The sequence below is a fragment of the Chelon labrosus genome (genome assembly GCF_963514085.1).
Source record: "Chelon labrosus genome assembly, chromosome: 7".
NCBI lineage: Eukaryota > Metazoa > Chordata > Actinopteri > Mugiliformes > Mugilidae > Chelon > Chelon labrosus.
The window spans coordinates 29,272,855-29,298,494 of NC_140343.1; the positions used below are offsets into that span (position 1 = coordinate 29,272,855).

Sequence of the window (25,640 nt, forward strand, 5' to 3'; positions counted from 1 at the left end):
GCGTGTTGCGGAATATTGGCTTTGTCAGTTGTTGTCTTTAAATATAATTGGAAAACTGTTGACCACTTAGCAGTGTTTCTTGACTAAATCTGAGGTCAAAAAACTGAAAAGTATTATCCTAATTCAGTTCTGCATGACTGAGATGAAGGGTGTTCAGCAAATCAGTGAAATTATGTACCAATACCTCTGAATAAAGGGACGAACCAGATCACTCTGGTACAGTGGATTTGTATTCTTTGTTGATGCTAAACTATCCTTAATGTAGAAAAAGCCAACATAAGAAGTGAGTGAGAAAGTAATCAATAAACATGCTAGAGATATAGTTAAAAAAAACTGTGCGCAGTCAACACATACTTTACTCAGCTGGTGTCTGTGTGTGTCATGAAAATGTGCTGTGAAGGTATGGGCAGGCCTGGATGATTTACACATTCCACTCCTGGTGTACTGGACTGTACTAAACAAGAGCCCTGTTTCCCCCAATCTCTTTGCTGAAATGCAGGTTTTGGCCATTGTTGATTGATGCAGTTCAGCAGGGAACACAGATAATGGAGGAAGCAGGAATGTCAGAAATGTGGAGAGAAGAATTTGTGGAGCAGTTCAAGCTAGACTCATTGTTATACCTTTGTTATACCTGCATTATGGCCTAAGAATGGGGAAACAGTTACAGAAATGAGCCTTCAAAATGGCCTTTTCCCCGTTTTCAGACTCTCTGCACTGATTGAATTCTACTTTCCCTAAGAGGAAACGAGTTACTGCACATTAATCTGTTCTTTTTGAGGAATAGAATAGTGTTACACATTTTAAGGCACTTCTTTTAAATGTAATATTTAGTTTTTATGCACCAAACAGCCACTACAGACACAATCCAAATGGCCTTGACAATAAGGTTTTCATTTGATCGTATGTGGAAAAAGTAGTACTGCATGATAATAATTACAAAGAAAAACACAACTTGGAACTATGTCCATGAGGCAAGGTCATTTCAAAGTTTTGAGGTTACAGTAATTGTCACCTAAAAAGACACAGCATGCCATGTTCTTTCAAGAAGTAATTTGCAGTGACATTTAAAAACACAGCAAGCACAGCCTTCCTTGTCATCTCAAGAGTCCTCGCACAGTCTAGACATCCCACAAACATACTTGTTTGGGCTTTGTCTGATTGAACTTGAAGTTTAAGCTCTGTTATCGAGCACTGTAAACTCACCTGTAAACCCTAGTGGTCTCAAGCTAACAGGCTGTGAGTGGCTTTACCCCACATCCAGCCTTGACCTATCCCTCTGACTCCACTTCCCTTGCTCTCCCTGGCGCACTGCCAAGCCTGACCTGTCACTTGGGCGGTGAGTGGTGTGGGTAAACTGTTCGGTAGCAGAATAACCAACTAAGCACATACGGATGAAAGGAATCACCTTGTACACACACACACACTTCAGAGAACAAACAAACTAGGTAGAGCAGCAGACCAGAATAAGGATCAATCCATTTAGAAACAATGAAGATACAAATTCTAATTCTAATATATCTGTCTTGCTATAACTTTCCCTTCAAGACTGTTATAATTTTCTGTTAAAACAAGGTGGAGAATGTAGTTTGTAGTGCTGTTAAATTGTACTGAACTAAACACAAAAGAGTTAAAACACAACATTTCAAATGGCAGCCTCAAAAATCAAACCAGCTCCCTTTAAGTTATTTGAAACAAATGCTGAACGCCATAACCTTCATGAAGCTAAGATTTAGTGCAGGACTGTTACTGTATATGCAGAATGCATTCGTTTTCACTAGTGTTCCTAAAGAACCGGCGATTGTATATCTCAGTCACTCACAAACCTGCAGCCACACACACTTTGTGCTAAGGAAGTGCAGCTGTCATTTAAAAATGACGTGCATCTTTTTACCAATCATCACAGATCATGTGTATGCCCTATATATACTGAACACGAAGACGTGGATGTGTTTAAAGTAGTATTTATACAGTGTACTAGAAAGTGACGGCCAAGAGAAAGTTTGACAGAGACAGGGGGATTAAGAGGACCTGGGCACAGATGGCTGTTGGAAGCAGATGTCCCCACTGAGCTGTTCAGGGTAGCCCCTGCCAGCCCAGAAACGCTAACAGAAGTATGCAGAGCAAATAGGCTACCTCGGAACGGGTGGCTAGATTTGGGAAAGCAGATGCTATAAAATGCATTCTGCGTTCGCAAATGTCACCAGAACCATGAAGGCGCATGAAACGACAAACCTCATTAGAATTTGAAAGATTTCAATTTCCCAAAACTTTTACACAAAAGAGGAAAATTAATATGATTCAAATAAATTGTTTGTCTTCAACAAACAGCTCAGTACAAAATTGAGCACACAACATTAATTGTGGCAGGAGGAAGGGTGGATGGCAGAGTTAGTCGGATTGCTGATTTCGCACTCATTTACTGGACTTAATATTTTCATTTGGCTTCTTGGTGAGAGTTAGGCAAAAAACTCTTGGTTAGGTCTCAGAAAAGATCTTGGTTTGGCTTAAAATAGAACCTTGTCTTAATGTAAAGTCTTATCTCCTACAAGCTTCTTTGCTATTGTCCTTGCAAAGGCAAAATGAGTCCCAACTTGGCTGGAAGATTTTACACTCTTAATGTTTTACACTCTTAATGTTTTGGCATTATGGGTGTCCATAGAGGAATGCAAAAACTGTAAAACAATAATTTCCCACAAGACCCCTAACACTGGCGATACTAAATTCAACAACGAAACCTTTTCTTAGTTCTGCCAGAGCACAAGATTTTCATGTAACTGTCTGGTCTCTAGAAGCTCTGTTTTATAATCTTGAGTAAAATCAGTCACATTCAGATGTCACTTTAATTCATTTCTAATAGAGCTGCATATAGCACATTGTCTTCTTTTCATGAGTTCACTGAGCTATGTAGAGATAATGTATACGCAAGCTTCACCTTTAGACCACCGTTGATCATATTTTGTCTTTTTTATTGTATTACACAGTTGATATACTCTACGTCTTCTACTGTCTTTGACGTAATTTCCATTTTAAACGACACTATTGCATCAGGCTTGGCTGCTGCATCCTGGTTCAAAACCATTTTGATGGGTCTAAAGTAATGCAAACAAGCTAGAGCGTTTTTCCATTGTACTCACTTCTGTTAAAATCCTGCGGCTGTTATTTGGTCTATTTTCTATGGCTTATTGTGGTTGATTTTCCATTTTCTCCTAAACTCCACAGGTTCCTTACCATACCTAGTTATATCACCTCTGTGATTTCTTTCTGTTGGCTTCAATGGGAAGTTTCTGCTATTTCATTTTCTATGAAAGCATATCGTGCTGCTTTTTCTCACTTTAGTTTACAGCAATTGAAAGGTATGCCTACTTCCCGAATTTGCAGTGTAACTTAACAATTGCAACTTAACCTGAAATTTTAGTTTTAAATATAAAATTATAGTTAAAATGTCTCCTCATAGTGAAGAGACATTCCTGGATATTCTCTCCATTAAAGTAAATGTTTGGGAATCACTGGATTTGCCATGTTGTAGGAGATTAATATTACATTGCTCTCGTGTGCATTAATGAATGTAGAGCTCAAAAATAATTAGCCATCCGAATATTAATCAGCAACATTTATACTGGCTGTTTAAATAATTATTGGTCCAGTTTCTCAACTTTTGTTAAACTGAATATATTTGGCTTTGGTTAAAGGTCAAATATGCACTTTAGGGTAACTAAATTTATAAAATATGTGATGTTTTTTTGTATCAGTTGGTCCAGTAATAAATCAAGAAAATAATAAGTAGATTAAGTAATGACAAAAGAATGGATATAGCCTCAGTGAGGAGAAGAGAAATCCATTGTAAGTGATCTGCTGTGCTGTTTTCTGTCCGCACATAATGCCACATTTAAAATTAAATGAAGCATAATTAAAAGACTCCCAGGGGCATGGCAGTATTACAGCACCCAGATTTCCAGTGTGCCGTCTGGGGTTTGTCAGCCACCCACTGCTTGCATCAGTTTGATCTCTGCGTGTTTAATACATAGCGGAAATGCAGTTAAGTACCATCTTTGTATTCTCCTCTTCTTCCCAGCCCCCCTTCATTCCATAGGACAGTCACAGACACTTATTCATTGTTAATGTCAAATTCCAGTCAGTCATTACAAGCGGACAACTGGTGCTTTAAGGAGAAACTGCAAAAACTTGTGAATGCCTCTCACAGTTTTTCAGTGGACAGCAGTTATAGTAAGTTTCAAGGAGGCCCAGCTGTGTGTCTTTGTGGGACTTTTTTTTTAAAATAACCTTCTGCAAATGTGTTTGCTAAATTGTCAGCGTCTCCTCGTGCCCGAACCACAGGAAGGTGGCAGTGTCCAGTGTCGAACAAGCGGTTTTGAAGGACAGGGTAATTTGATTTGGGAGATTCGTTGTCGGTGGTCTCTGCAACCACAAGTAATTACAGACACCTGTCAGGTACCTAAAGGAACGCAACAGAGTGCTTTTTAGTAAGCTATTCTATAGTGATACCCACAGAGCCCTCCACTGCAGTGGGTCCATCTTGTTGTGCACCAAGATCAGGTTCAGTTCGCTGACCCATTCACTGTCTCCTGCTTTTGGGCCCCTTCCACTGTCCTTGCCGTGTCCGGAGATGGTTTTTAGGCCTCTCCAGACCTCTCTGGTGTTATTTCCCTGAAGGCGCTCCTCCAGCTTCCTCCTGTAGCTGTCCTTGCCCCTCCTTATCTCTCTCTTTAGCTCCTTCTGCACCCTCTTCAGCTCCTCTTTGTCCTGAGTTCTCTTCTTTTCATTCAGCAGGGTTTTTAATTCTGGGGTCACCCCGGGTTTGTTGTTGGAGAAGCACCGTACCTTCTTCATAGGTACAGTGTTCAAGCTTTTAATATCAATGAAAGACAGATGATCTGAGGAAACACTGAAGGCCAGCTACTCCCTCTCTCTCCATCTGGTCATGTGCGTGGATGCTGAATACGCATCGAATCACATGACTTAGCTCACTCTCACCTGGGAGCAGAGATATGGCAGGCAACATTACTTTTGAAAACGTTTAGGTGCATTTCTGAAATAAAAAAAAAATGCTTGGTACTGTAACGTATGTGCTTTTCAGGAAGTCTAACTGCCTGCTTTGCAATGCAGAATGCTCTGGGCGTAGTGAAATAACTGAAGTGATTTAAAGCCTGCCATCAGCCTGCAGCATGTTTCAATTTCAAGAAAAAAATACAGACTCATTCATCTCCTAAGAGTTCATCTTGAGTCATTGTGACTGGAAGTTGGAATGAGGGATGTTTAGCAGTAAATCTGGTCAGGCTGTGTGTTCCTGTCCTTTGTTTGAATCTTTTTAAATAGTTGAATGCAAGAAAAGAAATGTGGTTTAGGCTTAGCTGTATAACAGTCCTAAACACTATATAGTGGTCTTAATGCAGTGTTTGAGGGGTACAGACTTCTAATAATGTTCTCACAGAAATGCTGAACTGTAGTATTTGCCTTAGGAAATAGATTCCCAGACAATATAGCATTTGTTTAACAGATAATGGCACCATAGACTGGTTATATGTTTGATCGTGCTTTGTCTAGCTGGGTTTTGAATGTGACATTTAACAGTGTGTGTGCCGCAGACTTCAGTTTTGATGTGAATGCATTAGGCAGAACACATTCACATATTTATAAGGGGGAATTGTCTGGGGCGGAAAATGCTCGCCCATTATGCTGTTGCAAAGGCTACTCTTTATCCTCTCAGAATTTCAGCTTTCAACTTTTATTTGATAGCTACTGTGTAATCCCCATTCATATTTATTCACTCTGAGTTGAATTCATTCAGTCAACGTCAATGCTTGAAGAAAGAATCAATAATGTGAATTAATCCAGAGATTACTTGTGTAGAGCTTGGAACGATTTTCCGTACATGAATTAGCAGACTTATGCTCAAATTGACACAAATAGCTTGTGAAATCTTCCACATGTGAGGGCATGGAAACAATTGAAAAGAAGAGCTGCAAACTTTATTATTCACACATATGAAATGACTTTTCCCTCATTACATGTTGGAGATGGTTTTGAATGAAACAACAATAAACCATACAACTGAACCCTTTAAGCACTGGTCACTTCTCGTGCACAAGCATGGAGGAAGGCAGGTGCACCTGAAGGGGACTTAAGGCTGGAGGGGACAAGGTGATGCTGTAATGGGTTTCTTATAATAACCGCTGTGGTAACAACAAAGTGGGGACATTGATTTTGCTATATATGTATATATATATATATATATATATATATATATATATATATATATATATATACTGTATAGTTAGTAGTCCACAGTCAGAGGTTCTATCTTAGTGTCAGTTCAAGCATAAATGACAATAATGTGGACAAAAAAGACTTCTGAATAGATACACTTCAGAGTCTCCTTCAGAGTTTTGGGATTTTGTAAAGGCCTTGAGACAGGTTTTATACTGTTCTCTGTGTCCGTTATGTTAGATGTTGGTTTCAGCATTGAGTTTATGTGGATTATAGCTGGAAGGCTTCAGATGTGTCCCACCGGCCAGTCGACAGGATTATTTTAGGGATTAAGAGCCTGGTGCTCTGTACCTTGGTTGCACTGCACTACAGTACGTCCTCATTCTGCCTCATCCTCTGCAACAACTCCACAGTCAAGTCTAAAACACCCACCCAAGATCAGTACACAAACCCATACCTACACTCGGCAGACAATGGAACATCACTGCTACAGAAAATGTCTCATAGTGTGGTGAAAACATGGAAGAATATGGTTATTCCAAGAACTTAACTTTGGAAAGGTTCTTGTTGATTAATTGTACCGAAAGTATTTTGGACATGATACAAATTTTAAATAAATATTTAATGATAATGATATTGTAATGTAGGCTATATAATATATAATGTTCAGTGTTCTTAAATATTTGTATTGATCTGTCAATTAGGATAGGATAATATATACATACAAACACACCTATATGTATGTATGTATATGTATATAAGTATATGTATATATAATTATGTAGAAATTCCAGTAGGGCTATAGTTCCCCACCGACTTGTGAATTTGTTGATATGCTCTCATCCAACCAAATTCTCATGGATTGGACAGTCACCAGTATTACTAATTCCTTGGCCGTTATTCAAACAGCTGATCTTTCATTACCCCTGTGCTCACCTGTCCTCATTCAGCTCATCAGTATCTCAAATGCCTCTTGAGATTGGCTCAAAAATACACCCTGATACAAACAATCAAGGCTTAAAGCTATGCAAAATTAAGGGTGTGACCGGTCGCTAGCAGTCTATTTAGCCTCACTGTCCGTCTCAGCTTGAATTAAAGAGCTTTAGCTACCTTTTTTGTCTATTTCTTTTTCTTGTTTTTGTCAGTCAATGGTAAGAAGTTATATTCTGAACACACTCCCCTGTTTTGCAACTTATCAACAAACAAACAAAGTCATGGTGCTTTGTAAGTCCAAAAAACAATCTTTCTGTGTTTTTCTGTGATTATTCATCAACTTAAGATCTTACCACTTGGAAGTTTTGAGTGCTCTGAGTCCGTTGTTATCATAAAATAATAAAATTTAAATGATATAATATGGGGGGCACACTATTGTGGTGGTTAGCACTGATGCCTCACAGCAAAAAAGTTCCAGCTTCCTCCCACCGTCCAAAGACATGCTCATTAGGTTCATTGGTGATTCTATATTGGCCATAGCTGTGCATGTGAGTGTGAATGGTTGTCTGTCTCTCTGTGTTGTTAGGCCTGTGATTGACTGATTGTCCAGGGTGTATCCCGCCTCTCACCCAATGACAGCTGGGATAGGCTCCAGCCCCCCGACGACCCTTCACAGGACAAGCGGTTACAGAAGATGATTGAATGAATGAATGAATTATATAATATGCTGCAAATACGTTAATGTTTTTCATTGTAAATGAAGACCTACCAGTTAGTGTGCACTTAGCACGCTGTTTTAAATTAATTAATGAATCTAGAGCGAATGCTTCTATTCTGATTTTTGAAGGGTCTGTGTGATTTTATATATATATATATCTATATATATCTATATATATATAGATATATATATACTGTATATATACATATATAGATATATTCCAGAATGCCAATCTAATTGTTTTTACAATTTTTCATTCAAACTAGCCAGTTCAACCTGCTGCCTCGCCTGATCCTCCCTACTCCTCAGCTCATTAGTATCTCAGTATTTGGACCACGGTTCCACAGGTTACACCTGTCACTTGTAAACTCATGACAGTATATGGCGCCATTATTCTTTTTTGTATTGTGCCTGTTTGGGGGACACACATTATAACTTTTACTCCTACTCCTTTTACCTTTGTCCTTGTATTAGCTTTGAACAGTTTTTGATGGCCATTTGTTTTGCAGATTTTCTGTCTCTTTATACTGTTGATCAATTCCTTAGGGAAGCCAGTGGAATGGCAGAACTGATGATTTTGTTAGTTAGCAGCACCGTTTAGTATAACTCAAAGGAACTGTGTGGACTTCACAGCAGAAAAGACATCAGCTTTTCACACATTCATCTCTCATAGTCTCCTTTCATTAGTGTTTCAACATCCGTCAGCTGGTGTGAAACGCATTTTCTCATTAAAGGATTCATTGGGCAGTTGAGCACCGTTGAGGCCAGTGAGTCGTTCTATAGTTTATAGAGCATACAGTGCAGGTACAGTCATCACAGTATCTCTCTCTTCGTTTGTGAGTTGGCTAAAATGGAATCTATCTATCCCTGAATTCAGCATTCCTCTTATACCCACAGTCTCATTATCCTGCTCAAAGTACTTGGTTCATGCAAGCGAATTAAGTGCTTATTATTAACAGAAACAAAAGAATCGTCTTTAAACAGATATTCTTTTGCAGTAAATCTGTACACCACTAATGTTTAGACTTATTTCAGTTTAATGAGGACTGGTAAAGTATTTCTTATGGTTGTTTCAGTAGCTAATTTTATAATTTAGTGACCAAGTATCCAAACGAATAGATTATTTTTATACCTCTCTTGTCATTGTAAAGAAAGACAAAAGAATGCCCTATACAACACCTCACTTGTAAAAATAACATAGAAATAATAATAAAAAAGACTACCCCTGAGCTTTTCTGGAGAGAAATTGGAGAACAGTGATGGTGATTTCCTTTTTATTTGAGAAAAGACAAGTCAAAGATGAGTTTATGTGGTCCATGGCTTATAATTTAAATATCCCTTGGGTTTACTGTATTATTGTAACTGTTGCATAACAGCATGAGGATACAGAAAAAGCCACCCAGAGATGTATTAATTTCCTCTTCCAAATATATAGGAAATAAACCTGCTGAATGCATACTACCAGATTGTGAAACACTGAACTATGTTTGCAAGTAAGATGGAATCTGCAGAGTTGGTGCCAGGAAGAATAATTACAGCTCAAGAATCTAGAAAACAGTTTTATAAAGCAAATAAGATCTGGGTCAGTATGATGCCATTATGTTAATTATGGCATCCAATCAAAGAGCTTGAATGAGTTTGGCTAAATGGATTAAAATCTGCTGCTACTTTTACCAGCTGCCATACTGTAATTAATGGTTTGTCATCATTCTCCATTCACGTGAGGTGCTCAGACAGCGGCTTATCACTTTTTTTTCCTCCACATTATGCGTAATCGCGCAGGTTTGAACTGAACTCCGTTCCAAAATCCAAAATGAAAAAAAAATAAAAAAACTTGTAATGAGCCTGGTTCCTCTGCAGTCACTCGTCAGAAGCAGGGATGAATAAAACTATCAATTAGTGCATGTTACAGGTGTCAAAGCTGCTGCAGAGTGGAAACTCAGGCAGACGTCTATGGAATAATTACCTGAGCTTTGTATAAATCATGGGCACTCTATTGTAGCAGAAAAAAGGCATACTTGATGGCACGAAGTTTTGTACATTATGATATACTGCCCTGTAGAATATGTCTTTAGTTGGGTATGCATAATCTAATATAATGTTGGACAGATTGTGGAATAATTATTTTTTTTTTTTTTGGCAAAACAAATGATTATTGCTTGCAACGGAACTGAAAGCTGGTGATGACACCAAATGGCCCAGATTGTGATGAATAGAGCAAGGATAGCATGGACTACACTAGTGTATCAGGCAAATTTAGGCTAACACCACTACAATTATATATAGTAGTTCATTTGTATGAATTGGTATTATACCACCGATCTGCACTGAGCTGACACTCATATCACAGGCGGCCAAAATGGCTTGGCCCAAAAACACCCTACATTTGCCACCCTGAGATGTCTTATGCCAGAGTTGTGGTGAGCTCCTATGTAGTTCCTTTTGATGACAGCAGCAACAACATTAGCTGCCAAGAACAACAACACCTGAGACAACGTGTTAATGTAAAAAGGCCTGTCCTGACACACTGCTTTGTGAGCCGCTATATAAATGCATGCTTGATAAGACAATACAAAGACTGTGAGATAACAATAATAACTTATCTGGAGAGGGTGCAAAGACACTCAGCAGTGATAAGCAAACTGCAAAAACACCGAGGAGTGGTTCATCAAGATGTAGAAAAAGTCAAAAGTCTGCGTAGAGAACCAGGCAGGGTGAAATGACCTCCAGACATACTTCTGTCTCCACAGCTTTGTCAAAGTGATACTTCACCTAAATTTCTCCTTGAAAATTGTCCGTTAAAAGTTTCTTTGCTTCTTCAACAATAGCAGAACTTCCATTCTGATTAGGAGTTTATGTAACCATGAAATAGCAAAAGTATGGATGTTTTGAACAAACTGAATGGACAGTACAAATAGTTTAACCCATTCAGGCCTAAATACTCTTCTGTAAACCCCCTCTCAAAACCTGAGGTTTTTCAAAATATGTCAACGCTTACTAAAACCTTAATTTCTCAGGCTCTGTAGCAGATAAAAACATGAGATAAAAAGCATTTGACAGCTTACTTCTTTGGCTTTCAACTTGACTGACTTGCTAGGGCATAATCTTCAAATGCATTTTTTGTAAAAATCAATAAACACCAAACATTTTTAAAATTTTGAAAATCAGTAAAGATCTATTTTTCCAATTACTTCGTCAATATCACTTCCTTCACTTGAGTCAGCCATGACGGATCGCTAGCACGGTGTTTAAAATTTTCGACCAAAACATACTCCACGTGTAGGCTTATTTTGACCAATCACAAAGCGTTTTATTAGTCTCATGAGTTTAAAAAAAATCCCTAAGCATCTCTGTCACTCACCCCAAGAATATTTCAGCCAATCACAGTGCATATAATTGGCCATGTGCCTCGAAAAAGACGACAACGCTCAAAATGACACAGACGCGTTTGCCGGCCTTAATGGTAACTACGCATAGATGCGTGATCCGGTCTTAAAGGTAAACACGCACAGATGCGTGATCCGGTCTGAATGGGTTAAGAGAAGAGGTAACACCAACAGATGTTCCTATTCAAACCCCTTCTCTCCACCAGTCTTTTAGTCTCTGAAGAAGCTATGTGGATGAGTGGCGAAACGTCTTCATGAAACTCTACAAGTCCAGTTGCCTTTCTTGCAGTGCTTTGGGATATTTAAGAAAAGATGCCTGGGCTGCCTGAGTGATTTGAGACCTTTTGAATTTTTCATGCCCTAAACACCCATCACCAATAAAGTACATTGTAAGTGACAAGCATTCAAACCTCGACTTCTGATCTCTTTTGCAGGGGGAGGCTTTTTGACAGACACCTTTGAAGCCTACATGGCGTGAATATTTAATTCTGAAGGGACAATTTCTGAACTGAGTAATCAATAGCAACTACGCAGGAAAAAATGTTTTTATTTTCTGGTTAACCTGATTTACAAGGATATCTTGACAAAACCCCGGCAAATTGCTAAGATTTTTTTCAGTGGCTATGGGCAGCACACAGGTGCATTGTGCAATAATGCTCTGTCCTTAAGCAGCCACTCTCAACAGTCCCACAAAAGCGTCAGTTATAAGTCACTAAAGGCTTGTGACCATAGGTAACAAGCCTTGCTACACTTCCCTCAATGACAGAAGTATATGCGAGTATTTACGTAACTTTAATGTAGTTTTCAAAGGTTTATGCTCAGCCGGTAGAACAAAATTTGCACTTGAAGGCCACATATGTACCTTTATCAGAAAGTGAAGTACGTTTCATTCCTGTTTTGTTAACAACAAAACCAGAAAATCAGTGAAAGTTGCCTTGAGACTCAGTAGGAACAGCATGGCTCAGGTGGTCAATGGGCTAACTAACTAACAGATCCTTTCTTTCTTTCCATGAGACCTGGACTTCTATCTTGGGCTTTTTTATTACCTTCCATACTCTATTGTTTGCCACATATTTGTCACAATACCTCTAGGACAGGGCTTTTTCCTAAGTGGAGACCAGCCTGGACTCAACCATTGTCCTCAACCTGCTTCTCTAACAGACACTTTCTTGGCATAAGGAGTAAAGAGCTTTGTGGATAGTGCCAAACTGATTTCCTCGGTGGCTTTACTACTGGTGCTGGCAGTCTGCATGGCATGTTGACAGGAGCTAAAGAGCCAGACTTGATTGCCTCTTTTCCTTCTCATTATTACAGTATTCGTCACAGAATATGATGTGATTCCTCAACAGACAGAGATAGAATTTGAGATTTCCTGATTGGTACTTTCCATTCTTTATTGGTACGATTCTTGAGTTTGGCCTATCCAATAATAAAGGAAAGAAAAAAAGCAACAACAAAAAAATTAAAATTACTACCAGCAAAACAACTGATACTGTTGACCCATTCTCATCTTGTTTAATTTACTGACCCTTTGAGTCTAGACAACTAGCTTTCCAAAGTAAATTGTGTTAGTGTGCTCCTATGACACAGCTTTTTAGAGGTATTCATTCGTGTCCTTTCTTTTGTGCTTTATTTCTATACACACTGCATAGGTATGAATGCACTCTTCAACCTTGTAACAGACTTTCTGTATTTCTAATGTAAGTTGCCGGACAAAGGTCTTGTAAATCTTGTAATGCCCAAGCTTCGCTGAGCCTTCATAGTTTAACCTTGTTAGAGTGACATTTTACAAGTGAAAGGGAAGCTAGACAAAAGAAGCTAGTTTTATTTCAAAATAGTTTCTTGCATTGTGTGGTTGTATGCAAAAAACTTTTGTTGTGTTTATAGCTAAAGTGTTTTGCTCTCAGACACTGTGATGAACTGTACATTCACTGGTATAGAAGGTCTGAAAACAACATTCTATATGCACAACAGTTATTCATGACTCCGCCTAATAATGACCAATCCCAAATCCCACAAGTAATTGTGGCTGAAATCCTTACAAAGGAAATGGGATAGCACTGGTGTTATGTCCAGGATAAGGGAATTACCACGGATATTTAGGCCACTAAATATAGTAATCTAGTGACTCCCTCCTAGCTGCAGTAAATGTCTTCTTTGGAATTATATTGTTGCTCAGACTTTTATTAGTTACCTGGTTACACCATAAGTTTTATAGGGATAAATGTGACCAACTTCGCAGGGCAGAACGAGACGGATTAATCGATTGACAAGAGCCAAATAACACATTTAAACACAGGTTATTGTTCTTCTGCCAATAGAAATGCCTGCCCTGATACTGGTATCTGATGCGTTGATGGATAATTCTTCAAGCTTCATACTGGGGGCGTCAAATATACTGTAGTTTTGCTCATGAAACTACCAATATACACTACCGGTCAAAAGTTTTAGAACACCACACTTTTTCCAGTTTTTTAGTAAAAATTATTCAGTTTAGTGTCTCATTGCACTCTGAAATGAAAGCATAGAACAAATAAGCAATTTGAGTTGAAAAAGAAATCATGGAATCAATTTATAGACTCATCAAAGTAGCCACCTTTGGCAGATATAACAGCTGAACACACTCGTGGCATTCTTTCTACAACAGAAATCAAATATTCTTCAGAAAGTTCTTCCCAAGTCTGTTGCAGAAGTTCCCATAAATGTGTGGCACTTGTAGGTTGCTTGGCTTTCACTCTTCTGTCCAGTTCATGTAGGATTATTTGCGAAGATTTTAGCATTTATGTTCTTGCTTCAGTTTACAAGGCATTCTGGGAATTTTCAATACATCTTGATGCCCCAAGAGAAACAGGATACAATACATTATGTACCCGTCTGCAAAACTGAGGGTTATATCAATGTAAGGCAATTGGGATTGATGAAATCACGTCAAATCAAATCTTGAAGCTGCTGTAATATGCTGAGTCACATGATCCAGGTGCAGACATCTGTATCTCTTGTTACTCACTTTCTGGCAGCCATTTGTGTCTGTAACTGAAATGTGATACTTCCTGTTGTCCAGATGCTCTGTGGTCCTACCCAAAAAAGGAAATCAATATTGAACATTTCTCCCAGTGATGTAACTGTGTGTTTCTTGTCAATTCAGGTGCTACCTCTTGGATGGCATCTCTAAAGGAGCCTGGCTGAACCGCTCAAGCATCATATTCGCAGGGAACGACAAGTGGTCCGTGGATCCACGCGTGTCCATAGTGTCCAGTGTTGGAGACAAGCATGAGTACAGCCTTCAGATACAGAAAGTTGATGTAACTGACGACGGCCAGTACACGTGTTCAATTCAGAGTGAGCGCAATCCACGGCCAAAGCTCCTCAACCTTATCGTAAAAGGTGCGTACAGGTAGTCCATGTTGTCCATGTTGTCCATGTGTGGTTCTGTTCTTTGTATGGGTGTAAATCTCAAGAAGTATTATGCTGTCAAAATGTGTGTCTTAAGTATATGCTGCATGTGAAGTTTTTGTTGTTCTTTTTAACAAAAAGCTAGAGAAATGGTGAATGTACATTTTGTGCTTGTAGGCTATGCTACACAAAATAGAAGCCTGTTGGTTTAAGTGACTTGAGGCTGGTCGTGTGCTTTTAATCAGATCTCCCTGGGTTTTGTCACAGCAGGTAACACAAAGCTGAATGCTTTCCTGTTAATGGCATGCCTTATATACTGATGCGGAAGCTTACAACTTTAGCCTTTAACATAGAATAGAGTGCAAATTGGATTTTACCATGGGCATATAACGAGGTTGTACTTCTATTTGCATTTTATTGGCCATTAAGTAGGCCGTTATAGGCACAGAGGGCTAATTGATGACAACATAGTAATTGTTACGTGTTGGAGTAACAGGGCCTGTTCAGACCTTGCATTAACATCCGATCTGGGCAATCTGATTGCAAGTGACCATCTTTAGGTCGGTGTGTTCAGACCTGGAATTACTGAATTACTCCAAATGTGTCATCTCAGTTTCATGCTCTGTATGCAAATAAACCTAAAACCCAATACTTAATTGCACGCAGCTCAACATTACTGCATCAATAATTAACACAGAATCAGACGTGTGTACTCATATTAAATACTTTCATTTGTAAATTCTTACTTAGATTTGTTTATGTTTTAGTTAGTTAACAGTGACGAGGACAGAATATTTTAAAAGGCTGTCATAACTATTGAACAGACATCACTTACAGTGCCTTTTCTTTTGCGGTGTGTTTTTTCTGAATGAATCAGGCAAAACTCGACTGACACAGGAGCACACCCATTGAGTACTGGGGGTCTTTAATGCAACTCAGGACGCATTGCGTTCACGCTACCAAAGGCATGCGGACACATGCAACCCAGACCACTGATCTCTGGCCACATTGGCTCGGATCTCTCAAATGCGATCTCACACCTGTCTTTTACGTGATCTGATCGCCCAGGTCAGCTCTTAATGCAAGGTCTGAACAGGCCCATAGGAGCTGAGTTTGCATGCTGGTGAGGAAACTGTAGGTAACAAGAAAACAGCATGATGGGAAAAAGATGATGTAAAGATTTGCTGACAACCTGTCAAATGCATCTGTTCTCTTTCTTTCTAATTCCAGTGTTTATTTTACAGCATAGTGAAATGACTCATATTCACTCACATTTATTGTACCCTAAGGAAGAAAGCAATTAATTGAAAGTGCACTCCAGATTTTTCTGTTTCTCTTTCAATCCAAGGCGAGGTTAATTTCTTAAGAACATAATGAGGAAGAATGCATACTTCCACACATAGTATGAGTCAAGGGTCAGGTGCAGTCCTTGTAGAAGTGTGAGCAGTGATATGTGAAATGTGCAAGTGGAAACAGCTTCCCAGCTGGTGTCTCTGTTGTGACATCTGGAGTGAGCTTACGAAAATTATTTTAGGCGTGGGATCATACCTGCAGTTTGTTTTGTTTGATGTGAGCTGTAATTAGAAGTATTTGTTTTGCCATTTCTACATTGCAGTGGTACAATAGATTTTCTTTTTTTTTGTGAATAAATAAATGAATAAAAAAAAAAGAAGTCACATCAGTTCACAAACAGCCTGGACACTGTTTTTATACACTCATTATTGTTCGTACCTGCTAGAAGAACGTGAGCAAAAAGAACCCCAGAAGCAGAAAGAAGTGTAGCCCCAAAACATTTTAGTTTTATGTTAGTCAACATTTTCTGATATGGTTGCTAACATATGTTGACATTCTTAACTTTACTCATTTTTAACTAAAGCAAAGGTATTTAGGGTGGTGCTGTGCATGGGCAGAATATTTAGTGTAAGTTAGTTCCAAGAGCAGATTTAATTTTTTTTTGTACTGTTTAAAAAGTTAGTTTATTTTTTTGTTAATATTAGTATTTTTTTATTTTATTTTTTTTAACTATAATATGTGGTGCATTTGTCAGGAGCAAGATTTTAGAAGTTCCGATTTAAAAATCCAAAATCAACACTTGATGAAGGCAACAGGTTCCCAATAAAAATCATTTCTGTCTCTCTAAACATGCACCAATTTCTCCTCATGCATGTGTTGACAGATTCGATCAGCTTGACAGAGACTAAAACTAAAATCATTCAGCACTTCTGCTGCGCATGTAGTAGCGAGCTATAGAGATCAAAACCCATATTTATTTCTGCTGTAAAGTTGGCCATTTTAACATGTATGGGGATTGATCCAATGTTGGTGCCAGCATCAAGTGGCCGTTTGCAGAACTCCATGTTGTCTTCATTTGTCAGCCCTGGAGGCTGTCGCCAGTGTCAGATATTTTTCTTTACTTCTGCCTCATAATAGAAAAAAATATATATATCTGCTGTCGTAACCAGACAGAATTTTGTTCTCTCCATTACTTTGTGGTTGAAAGGTCTGCATCAACATGGCCACAATGATAAATATTACGATTTATGTGATTATTTAAGAAAAAAAAAAAATTGAACATCTGTGTATAACCCTTGAGTTATAATACTATCATAGTAGTAAGGGTTATCCTCTAATTTAATATGACCACACTTTCAGCTTTATTGCTGCCTTCAAAAGTCAAATAAATGTCTGGCTTTTGTTTTGCACTGTGTTAGACTGTGTCCTAATTGGCTTTTTTAATTATGTTTGTTGTTTATATGGTTGTCTCTTTTACTGGTAGGCTCATGGCTGTTGATGAAAGTGCAGCTCACCTCCCTCCCATTAAAAGTGGCCCGCTGGCCCCATTATCAGAGCGTCACAGAATGAGAACTCTGTTATTTGGAGGTAGCCTTGATAAAGACACTGAACAATCACAGGCTCATTTAGTGTTTGTTAATGTGGATGCACCTAAGCCTGTAAAAGAAATGCAGTTCTCTATCAGCACTTGTCAACTTGTCAGAGAACCACGGTGGCTTTGCAGTTCCAGTGACTGTCCCATAGCTGAAAGGTCACAGGGGCAACAACTGCCTCTGCAAAACTGTCCATCAACAGCCTTATGTCTTGTTAAAGTTCTTTCCTTTTTTTCTTCTTGCTCTTTTTTCATCCTTGTTTCCTCACTTTTTTTGAAACACTTCCGTCCACTCTGAAGTGTTCCATGAAACTGTTCTCAGTACCGGCTTTCCTTATGTTGATCACGTATCAGCCAGATCTGAGTGATCCATATAGAAATGCATAAATAGTTCATTTGCTATGGGGTGCTAGTTTTGATGTTAAAGTACCTCTGTTAAATGGCATCCTGCTGTCCTCTACAACAGTCATTCAGCAGAAAAGCAGCAGAAAACTTGTGTAGAAAATAGATGCCATCAGCATTTAGCTAATATTACCAAGTGGTGACTCAGAAAAGTACTTTTTATTCACTTTGTCCTGGAAAGACTTTTTGAAATATGAACAGAAAAATAACCACAATTGTATTTCTTAGCTTAATAAAGCAGAATGCTTTCAGTGAACCTCAGGAAATGTTTCGATGAGATTTTTGCTGCAATACAAGTGTGTGATAGAAATATTACATTTGGGACTCAAGAGAAATGTTATCAGATTGATAATAGAGTTCAGATACCAGGAGATCATACCTAGAAGTTAGAGCTAATTGCAGGTCAAAAGGTTGATACAGGCGCGCCATGTCTCTAAATGTGCGTGTGATAAACTATAATCAGCTGCTTGGCAGGCAGTAATGGTCGCTACAGGACCATCATGTTTTTGTAGGTGTTGGCTTTCTGAGGAACATTCTGTAATGGGAATCTTACCAGGGGTGTTTCAGGTCATGGCAGCTCCCGACCACTGGCCATATGGCCACGGTCAAACTGAAGCTAATGTGTCAGCTGTCAGCTGTATAATAGGTTTTGCAATAGCCAGTATTCCTGATGGCGTGACCTAGCGCCTAAGACCTGGCAAGCAATATTGACTGTACCGCACAAATGTAACATCTTGCTAGTTAAAATCAGTGACGACTGTCAGTTAAAGCCTTATTCCACAGAAACAATCATTTGGTTAAATTAAACGTACACAATTATACTGGCTGTCTGCAGCTTCAGAAAACATTTGCAGCAAAGACAGAGGTACAGTTAGACGGTGACATAAGAAAACCAAAATACCTCTATATATGTGACAGTAACTGACGAAAACTGTTGAACTTGAAGCCCATAAATATGGATTGTACTTTTACTCATATCAGCTATTAGCAAATCTCAGCGGTGTTATGATTGTGTCATCTTAATCTGCCACTGTTGAATCATCAGGCAAATGGGTTGCCATCCATTGAGACGGCGCTGTGTATCCGAGTGTGAGCTGCAGGCTGAAAGTATGTTAAAATGCAGATGACTCACCCCAGCTGATAAATGTCTGTGGTCACATCCCTGACAGGGGAGTCGAGGTAGTTAAAAATTTGGTTCATTACATTACCAGGCACACAGTCATTCATTCATGTTGGACTGCACCATATGTGTGCTGTCATGGCATCTCCATAACTTCGCACCATGTTGTACTTCAGTTTATTTGCTTTGTCAAAACTCTGTGCCTGTGTGAAACATTACCTGCCACTGTACCATACTTGTGTACACATACTTAAGCCCACTCAGGGAGAAGAGAGGGATTTCTTTACAGATGCGATGTAGCAGGGGAGCAGCTCTGTCATGTTGCACAGGCTTCTGGAAGCATCCTGCTTTTTCGTCTGCTGAAATGAAAGGGAAGACTTGCAAAGAAAAAAAACTAGACACTTTAATCTGGGCTTTTCAGTCCAGGCATACAATGTTTATTAATACTGTGACACGAATGTTACAGTTGACGTAAAAGGATTTCATGGCACTGGATTTTTTTGGGCACTTTTGCTTTCCTAGACAGTGCACCACGAGGAGTTACACAGAAAATGGGAGCAAGAGGAGATTACTGTATATGTATGAAAATATTCAATGCTCTCGACTCATTACAGGTGCATGACAGGCTTCTCCAACAGCTGATCCACCCAGCAATTGTGCGTGTCTGAATTGCATATCTGGGTGGTTATGCTGCATCTGGTCATGTGGATATATTTTTGACAACAGATATATTTTTCACCAGTCTGCAGGGCATGGGGAGAATTGTAGTTTGGTCAATTTTTGAGGGAGAGCTATCACATCTTTAACTGGTGATGGAGATAGAACTGTGTTCAGGGCTTTGCTTCATAAATCCTTAAAACTCATGAATTCCTTATCAGTGGTGACTTGGTTATTTGGGAAACTGCTGAATATTTGTAACTTTCAGAAGCTTTTCTTCTAATTGTTGTGCTTTAATATTAAACTCCCCTCCATTGTCATTTTGTTTTATTGTGATATGCCTGTCTTTGTAAGTATAAAGCGTGTAAATTATTGTGGTAATAAGAAATAATGTTAAAGTGGGATAGGAGCCATATCTGAAGATATGACTTTTTATTTTCTGTGTAATCACATCCCACAGGGATTCTCCTTACCTGAACATTGCAACAGTTTTACAGCAACAGGAGTCTCTTGTTATCACCACACTTCTTAGCACATGAATGGCATGCTGCTGCATTAGAGGCTAACTGTGACTTCCCTGTCATCTCTAAGAATCATTTAATCTCAGTGTGGCGCGTGGCCCCTTCAGAGATCTTATGTCACCTCAACAAATTAGACATTTGCATCTGTGCCTCTCCCCCATAGTGTCCATTAAACAGTGCCCCTGAGAAGTCAGAAAATTGTCAAAATCAAAGCGCGCTATTGCACTGGTATTTCAGCTCAGAGTCACATGAAGTAAAGTGCAGAGTCTGAGCCCTGCATTTTCACTCTTTTAGCATATGAAAGAAATCTGTATGATGGTAGAAAATAACCCCCTAGAATAGAGTGCTGTGGGAATGATACAACGTGAGATGCAGAGAAACCTACAGTATGAGAATATTAATGCTCAGTCAAGTGATGCAAAGAAGGCTATTGCAAAAGTGTTGCAGCATCGCACCAATAACATGTGGGAAGTCTTGCTTGTCACAACGCTGAACTTCAGGTCTCTCACATAATCTCAGCCAAAAGCAGTGATTATCAGGCCATCGGGGTCGGTTAAATTCTATGTGTTCCTCCAGGTGCATTGGGCACAGATAACTGCTGAGCAGTTAAACCGTGCTTTAAATACTCGACTTAACAAGATTAAACCGAGTGGACTCTGCCTCGTGGCTGTGGACTGTTACTGAGTAAAACTGAAATGCTCGGGCTAACCTCGTAGTCCAAGTGAAGCCAGCTGTTTGTATGTTCTACACCGTAGCGCTGGTATTCATCTGCGTATCCCCATCTCAACATGCGTACACTGACCTACTTACAGTCTTCCCTGACCATTATCTGATGTAGGATACAGAGGACTAAGAGATTGGAATCAGGCCCAACCCATCTCTCTACACATCGCATGACTATCCCCCTCCTCGGTCGCCATTCTTTTCCTTCCTCTCGGTTAATTAAGATTGTAGATGTGATAATGCATTAAATATGCGCAGCACCTCTCATCTCAGAATATCTTGCCACAGCGAGGAACGGGAAGAGGCATACTTCCCTTTGCCACCACTAAGTGCTCACATGAGGTTGGTAATGCATTTCAAGCTTTCATCACTGCTAAACTGAAGACCAAGGTGAACTTACAAATGTATCAAGAGAAATGTTGCTGACATAATGTTGTCCTATTGAGCTTTCTTTTTCTTCTTTTCACCATACATCCATGCACTGTAAGACTAAGAGATATATCAGTATGATTTTATGTGAGAATTTCCATGTCTAGGTATCTTGTATTTACTTCACAGGGTTAACATTTTTCAAAAATGTGAGGAATAATCCTGTATGGTAAAAATGCTTTGGACATTAAAATGGATCAAAGCTGATCCACAGCGAAAACTCGCCCACGCCCATGCACTGAGTCAGTCTAGAAAGAGTTTTTCTCAGCAAGATGGAGGGTTAAACCTCCAGGTCACAGCTCCTCTCTTTAATGTCAGGACACAGATAGAGTCTAATTACAGAGTACGGCATAAAAAGGCCCAGCAAATCACAGTTTACTCTTAATATGCTGTGATTCTGTCACTCATTAATTGCAGGGTGCATTTAAAAAACATTACTTTTTCTAATGACACGAGTCTGAAAATAGTGCTGTCACCTACCTCTGGACAATCTCTCTGAATGAATCCACAGAATGACCACTTTCACACATTCACAATGACATTTCTCCCACATTTACTGTTGTAAGTTCCCAAGGAGCAACAATGTCAATATTAGAAAGTTTAGACATAACTGCAATCTAGCTCTACCTTGCCCTTTATTCAGTTTAAAACAGATTTGACTGTGTGAACATATTGGTAAAAAACTTTCCCATTTACAAATGATTTCAAGTAACTTGTACAGTTAAATGTTAACGTATCCATATCGCATTGAAACTGAAACACAGCAGGACATTTTGCCAATAGTTCCTGTAACTCATCCTGATTAAACTGAATGCTGCAATTAGATTAGCAGTTTAGTATAATACCTTCCAAGTGTTCTCAAAAACGAACTTAACCAACTGAGTAGTCATTTCAGTAAAGCAGGTGCTGATTATTGTAACATAAAATGTGTGAACATCGCAGTTCAGTCTGTGCATTTTTAGCTCAGTCTCTTCAACTGGCACCAACCTTTTCTCCTTATCTGAGTTCTTGCAGTTAATTACGGACACTTGCACAACTGTCTTGCTGTCTTACTGTCTTGCACAAGACTTGTATGTATACATGATGCATGATTCCATGGAGAGATTTTTTAAAAGCAAAATTGCTAAGACTTGACTCATCTGTCAGTTTTAAAGCTACATACTGTAGCTTGAATTCATTGAACTGAAGTTGCACACAGTAAGTAAGGCACTGTTGTAGGCTGATGCATCTCATCTTGCTGCAGTAGTTCTCCTCTTTATCTTTGGCACACATTGCTGGTTGATACACAGCTAGTGTGGGAAGGTTGGCCTCGATCAAAAAAAAAGAAAAAAAAGAAAAAATTAAATAAAAAACCTGGCAAGGATTAGCTTAATTATTGTGTGAGCTTGTTCGGAAAGGACTTGCATGTAGATGATGTTTCCTCATATCTAAAAGTTCCACACTATAACGTTGATATAATGTAAGTATTAATGAACGGAGATGATGATATTGAAATTGTTCTCTAGTTTTGGATAAAAGTTATACTCAAGATAAGTAATCTGACTCGTAATAAAGCAAAAAACAGAGACAGTCACCCTGCCTGTATCTGTGTTCAGATGTCCGAGCGCTGTAAGGACAAGATAGGGAACCAGTGTTACTGTCCCCAGCTGGAACAACCGTGTATCAAGAGTCTTTGTGGAATAATAATGCATTTAAACAATGCGCTCTGCCATTGATATTGCAGGGGAAAATGTAGAGAGAATATGAGTGTGTCTAAAGGAACAGATTTGCCATTATGGCCCCTGACATTTAGTTAGCCACTAATCATTGCCATCGGTGTGTGTGAGTGTGTGTTTCTGGGTGTGACTTTGTGAATCCTAATCTAAGCCCCTGTAAATGTCTGGCTTCTGGGATGTGTTTGCGCTTCCATGCAGTCCTATATGAGTGTGTCATCTTGCACATGCCGGTGTGAGTAGGTGGTTGTGTGTTTTTGCACTCTAATTTGAGTCCTCATCATGGAAATGGCTGATATTAGCAATGGTTAATTAAAATGAATAAGGGCAAAGGTCAGCCACTCAGCTCTCACGTCTCTGTTCTCTAGCGAGGGAATAGACACAGCTTAAGTGGAGACTTACTTGGACATTTTTTATTTAGGCCCTTGGAATGGTCTTTACAAGTAAAACAGCTTAACATAAAGGTAGACTGTCTGAATCCTGCTAATCTTAGAGTCAAATTGATCTATTATGGAAAGCTTGGTTGTTATGTGCGCATTGATTCTGGATCTAATTTATCCACAGCGAAAAGCAGAGTGATGTTTTTGTACCATTTGTGCTTTGAAGGTTTAAAATTGTACATCAGACTGAGCTTTAGATTACAGTAATGGGGTCGTTCCAAACCAGAAAATGTAGATTTACTTCCAGAGAATTTTCTTGGATGCAGTCCCACTTTAATTATCTTTTCTTTTCCGAAGTTCTTCTCTGCATGCCAGCACTGGTGGATGATATTAGATTAATGGGCAGGGAAAATTCATCTCTGTTGTCTCTCACTGTTGCTGATAGGCGGTTAATATTAAAGAAGTTGTCATGGCTCTTACACTGCAAGGATGATAAGAATTGGGTTGTACATTTTATATTGGGAAAGACTAAAATGTAAACTGTGTTGACAGTCAGGGAAAAGCAGATTTCTAACACAGCGTTCCAGGTGTCTGCAGTTCAATGACATTTAAAAAAAAAAAAAAGGGAGGGAAAGAAATATTAAATTGAATAAATGTAGTGAGTCATAATCACGGATTATTGCAACTATCATAATTTAGTTAGAAGAGTTGCTGTTAACAAATAATTTCTTGTAGCTGTGTTTGTTTGCGGTTGTTTTTCTGTCACATCTGCCTGTTGTCACGGTGAATTCAGCCCTAACATACATTTTCACAGCATTATTTGTATCACTGCAATGGGCGTACCATACTTTTCTGAGTCAGACCGAATTGCTCTTGGGCTTTCACATCATCATCCAGTCTGACATGTTGTTCATCTTAGCCATTTTCTGTTTGAGCGTGAGTTGGCCTTGTTGATTGCAGAAATGTGCTGATTTAAGACTCGTGAGGCTCTGTGAGTTGCCTTACAACGACCTGAGCCAAACGTATTCACACGTTTGACAAATTCTTTATCCCACCTGACTGGCTTCATAGTTTTTTATGTGGTGGAATCAGCGGTCAATGAATACGACAAAGGCTTATTTGAATCACTCAAATAAAAGGAGATTAGGGCAGCAACAGTTTTTAAACCAGGCAAATGAGATGTTCACCACAGCTGTTCCGAGCCTCTCTTCTTCAACAGAAATGTTCAGTGTCACTCTTAAATAGATTCAAAGGAATTTACCCTCTTTGTAAATAGTTTATATTAAGTGCTGACCAATGCTGACACAATCAGTAATCTAGACCACAAACAAGCCAAATAATGCCAAACATCCTCTTCTGAGTGCATGTACTTAAACGTACAAATTGGCATTATCTGACTTTAGTGATGTTTCACATCAAATACCTGGAACTCCTGTTCTCAAGATCTTTATTCAAGCTTCTCTTAGACCGTTGGTTGATCATTGGAGCCTGCAAAGATAAGGCACATTAGTCTGCTAACCCTAACCCTGCAGTCCAGTAGATGGTCCTAATGCAAAAGACTATAAAACAAAGATAGCGGGATGTAAAACAGTGGACAGCCATTATTGTTTAAGTGACACTGCAACAACAGTATACATGGAGAAGATTCGAGCAGTGTTGTAGCTGAGGGGGTTATTTAGTCAGCACTGGAAACAAGCAGTAGTAGCAAAAGCATTCACTTCGAGGGGCCCAAAAAATTAGATCATAAGTAAAGAAACGGATTTCAAACTGTATATATATAACTACAGGGGTAATACACATTTTCTAGAACTCTATTTAATCTCTAAACCACCAAAGATTCCTAATCCCTGGGGAAAGTTTTAATAGTAGAAATTAGGTTTTTGTCATTTCAGTTTTTCTGCTCTCTGCTGCTTTATAGTACACATATGTTTACACTATTTCATGGTGAACTGGCTTTACAAACCCAGTGATTTTGGAAAGCGATTAGTTGAACATTTTGCACCATCTAGTGATCTAGACCATTCCACTTGTTGTAAATGAGAGGTTGGTGGCAATTTTTGTAAGTCGAGAAAATTTATGGGCATATATGAAATGATAATGAAAATGCTTTTTTCCTTGCAGTCCTAGTTTACTATTTATTATTTACAGTCCTAATCT

General features: G+C 38.9%; 1 protein-coding gene across 2 annotated transcripts in view; it reads left to right on the plus strand.

Moving 5' to 3' along the window:
- The window catches only part of negr1 (neuronal growth regulator 1), a 134,043-nt gene that overhangs the window by 27,109 nt on the left and 81,294 nt on the right, over nt 1-25,640 (plus strand). For both annotated transcript variants that reach the window (XM_084548144.1, XM_084548145.1), the window contains exon 2: nt 14,408-14,646. In XM_084548144.1, the coding sequence (XP_084404270.1) occupies nt 14,408-14,646 (239 nt within the window). The remainder of the gene's footprint in view (nt 1-14,407; nt 14,647-25,640) is intronic.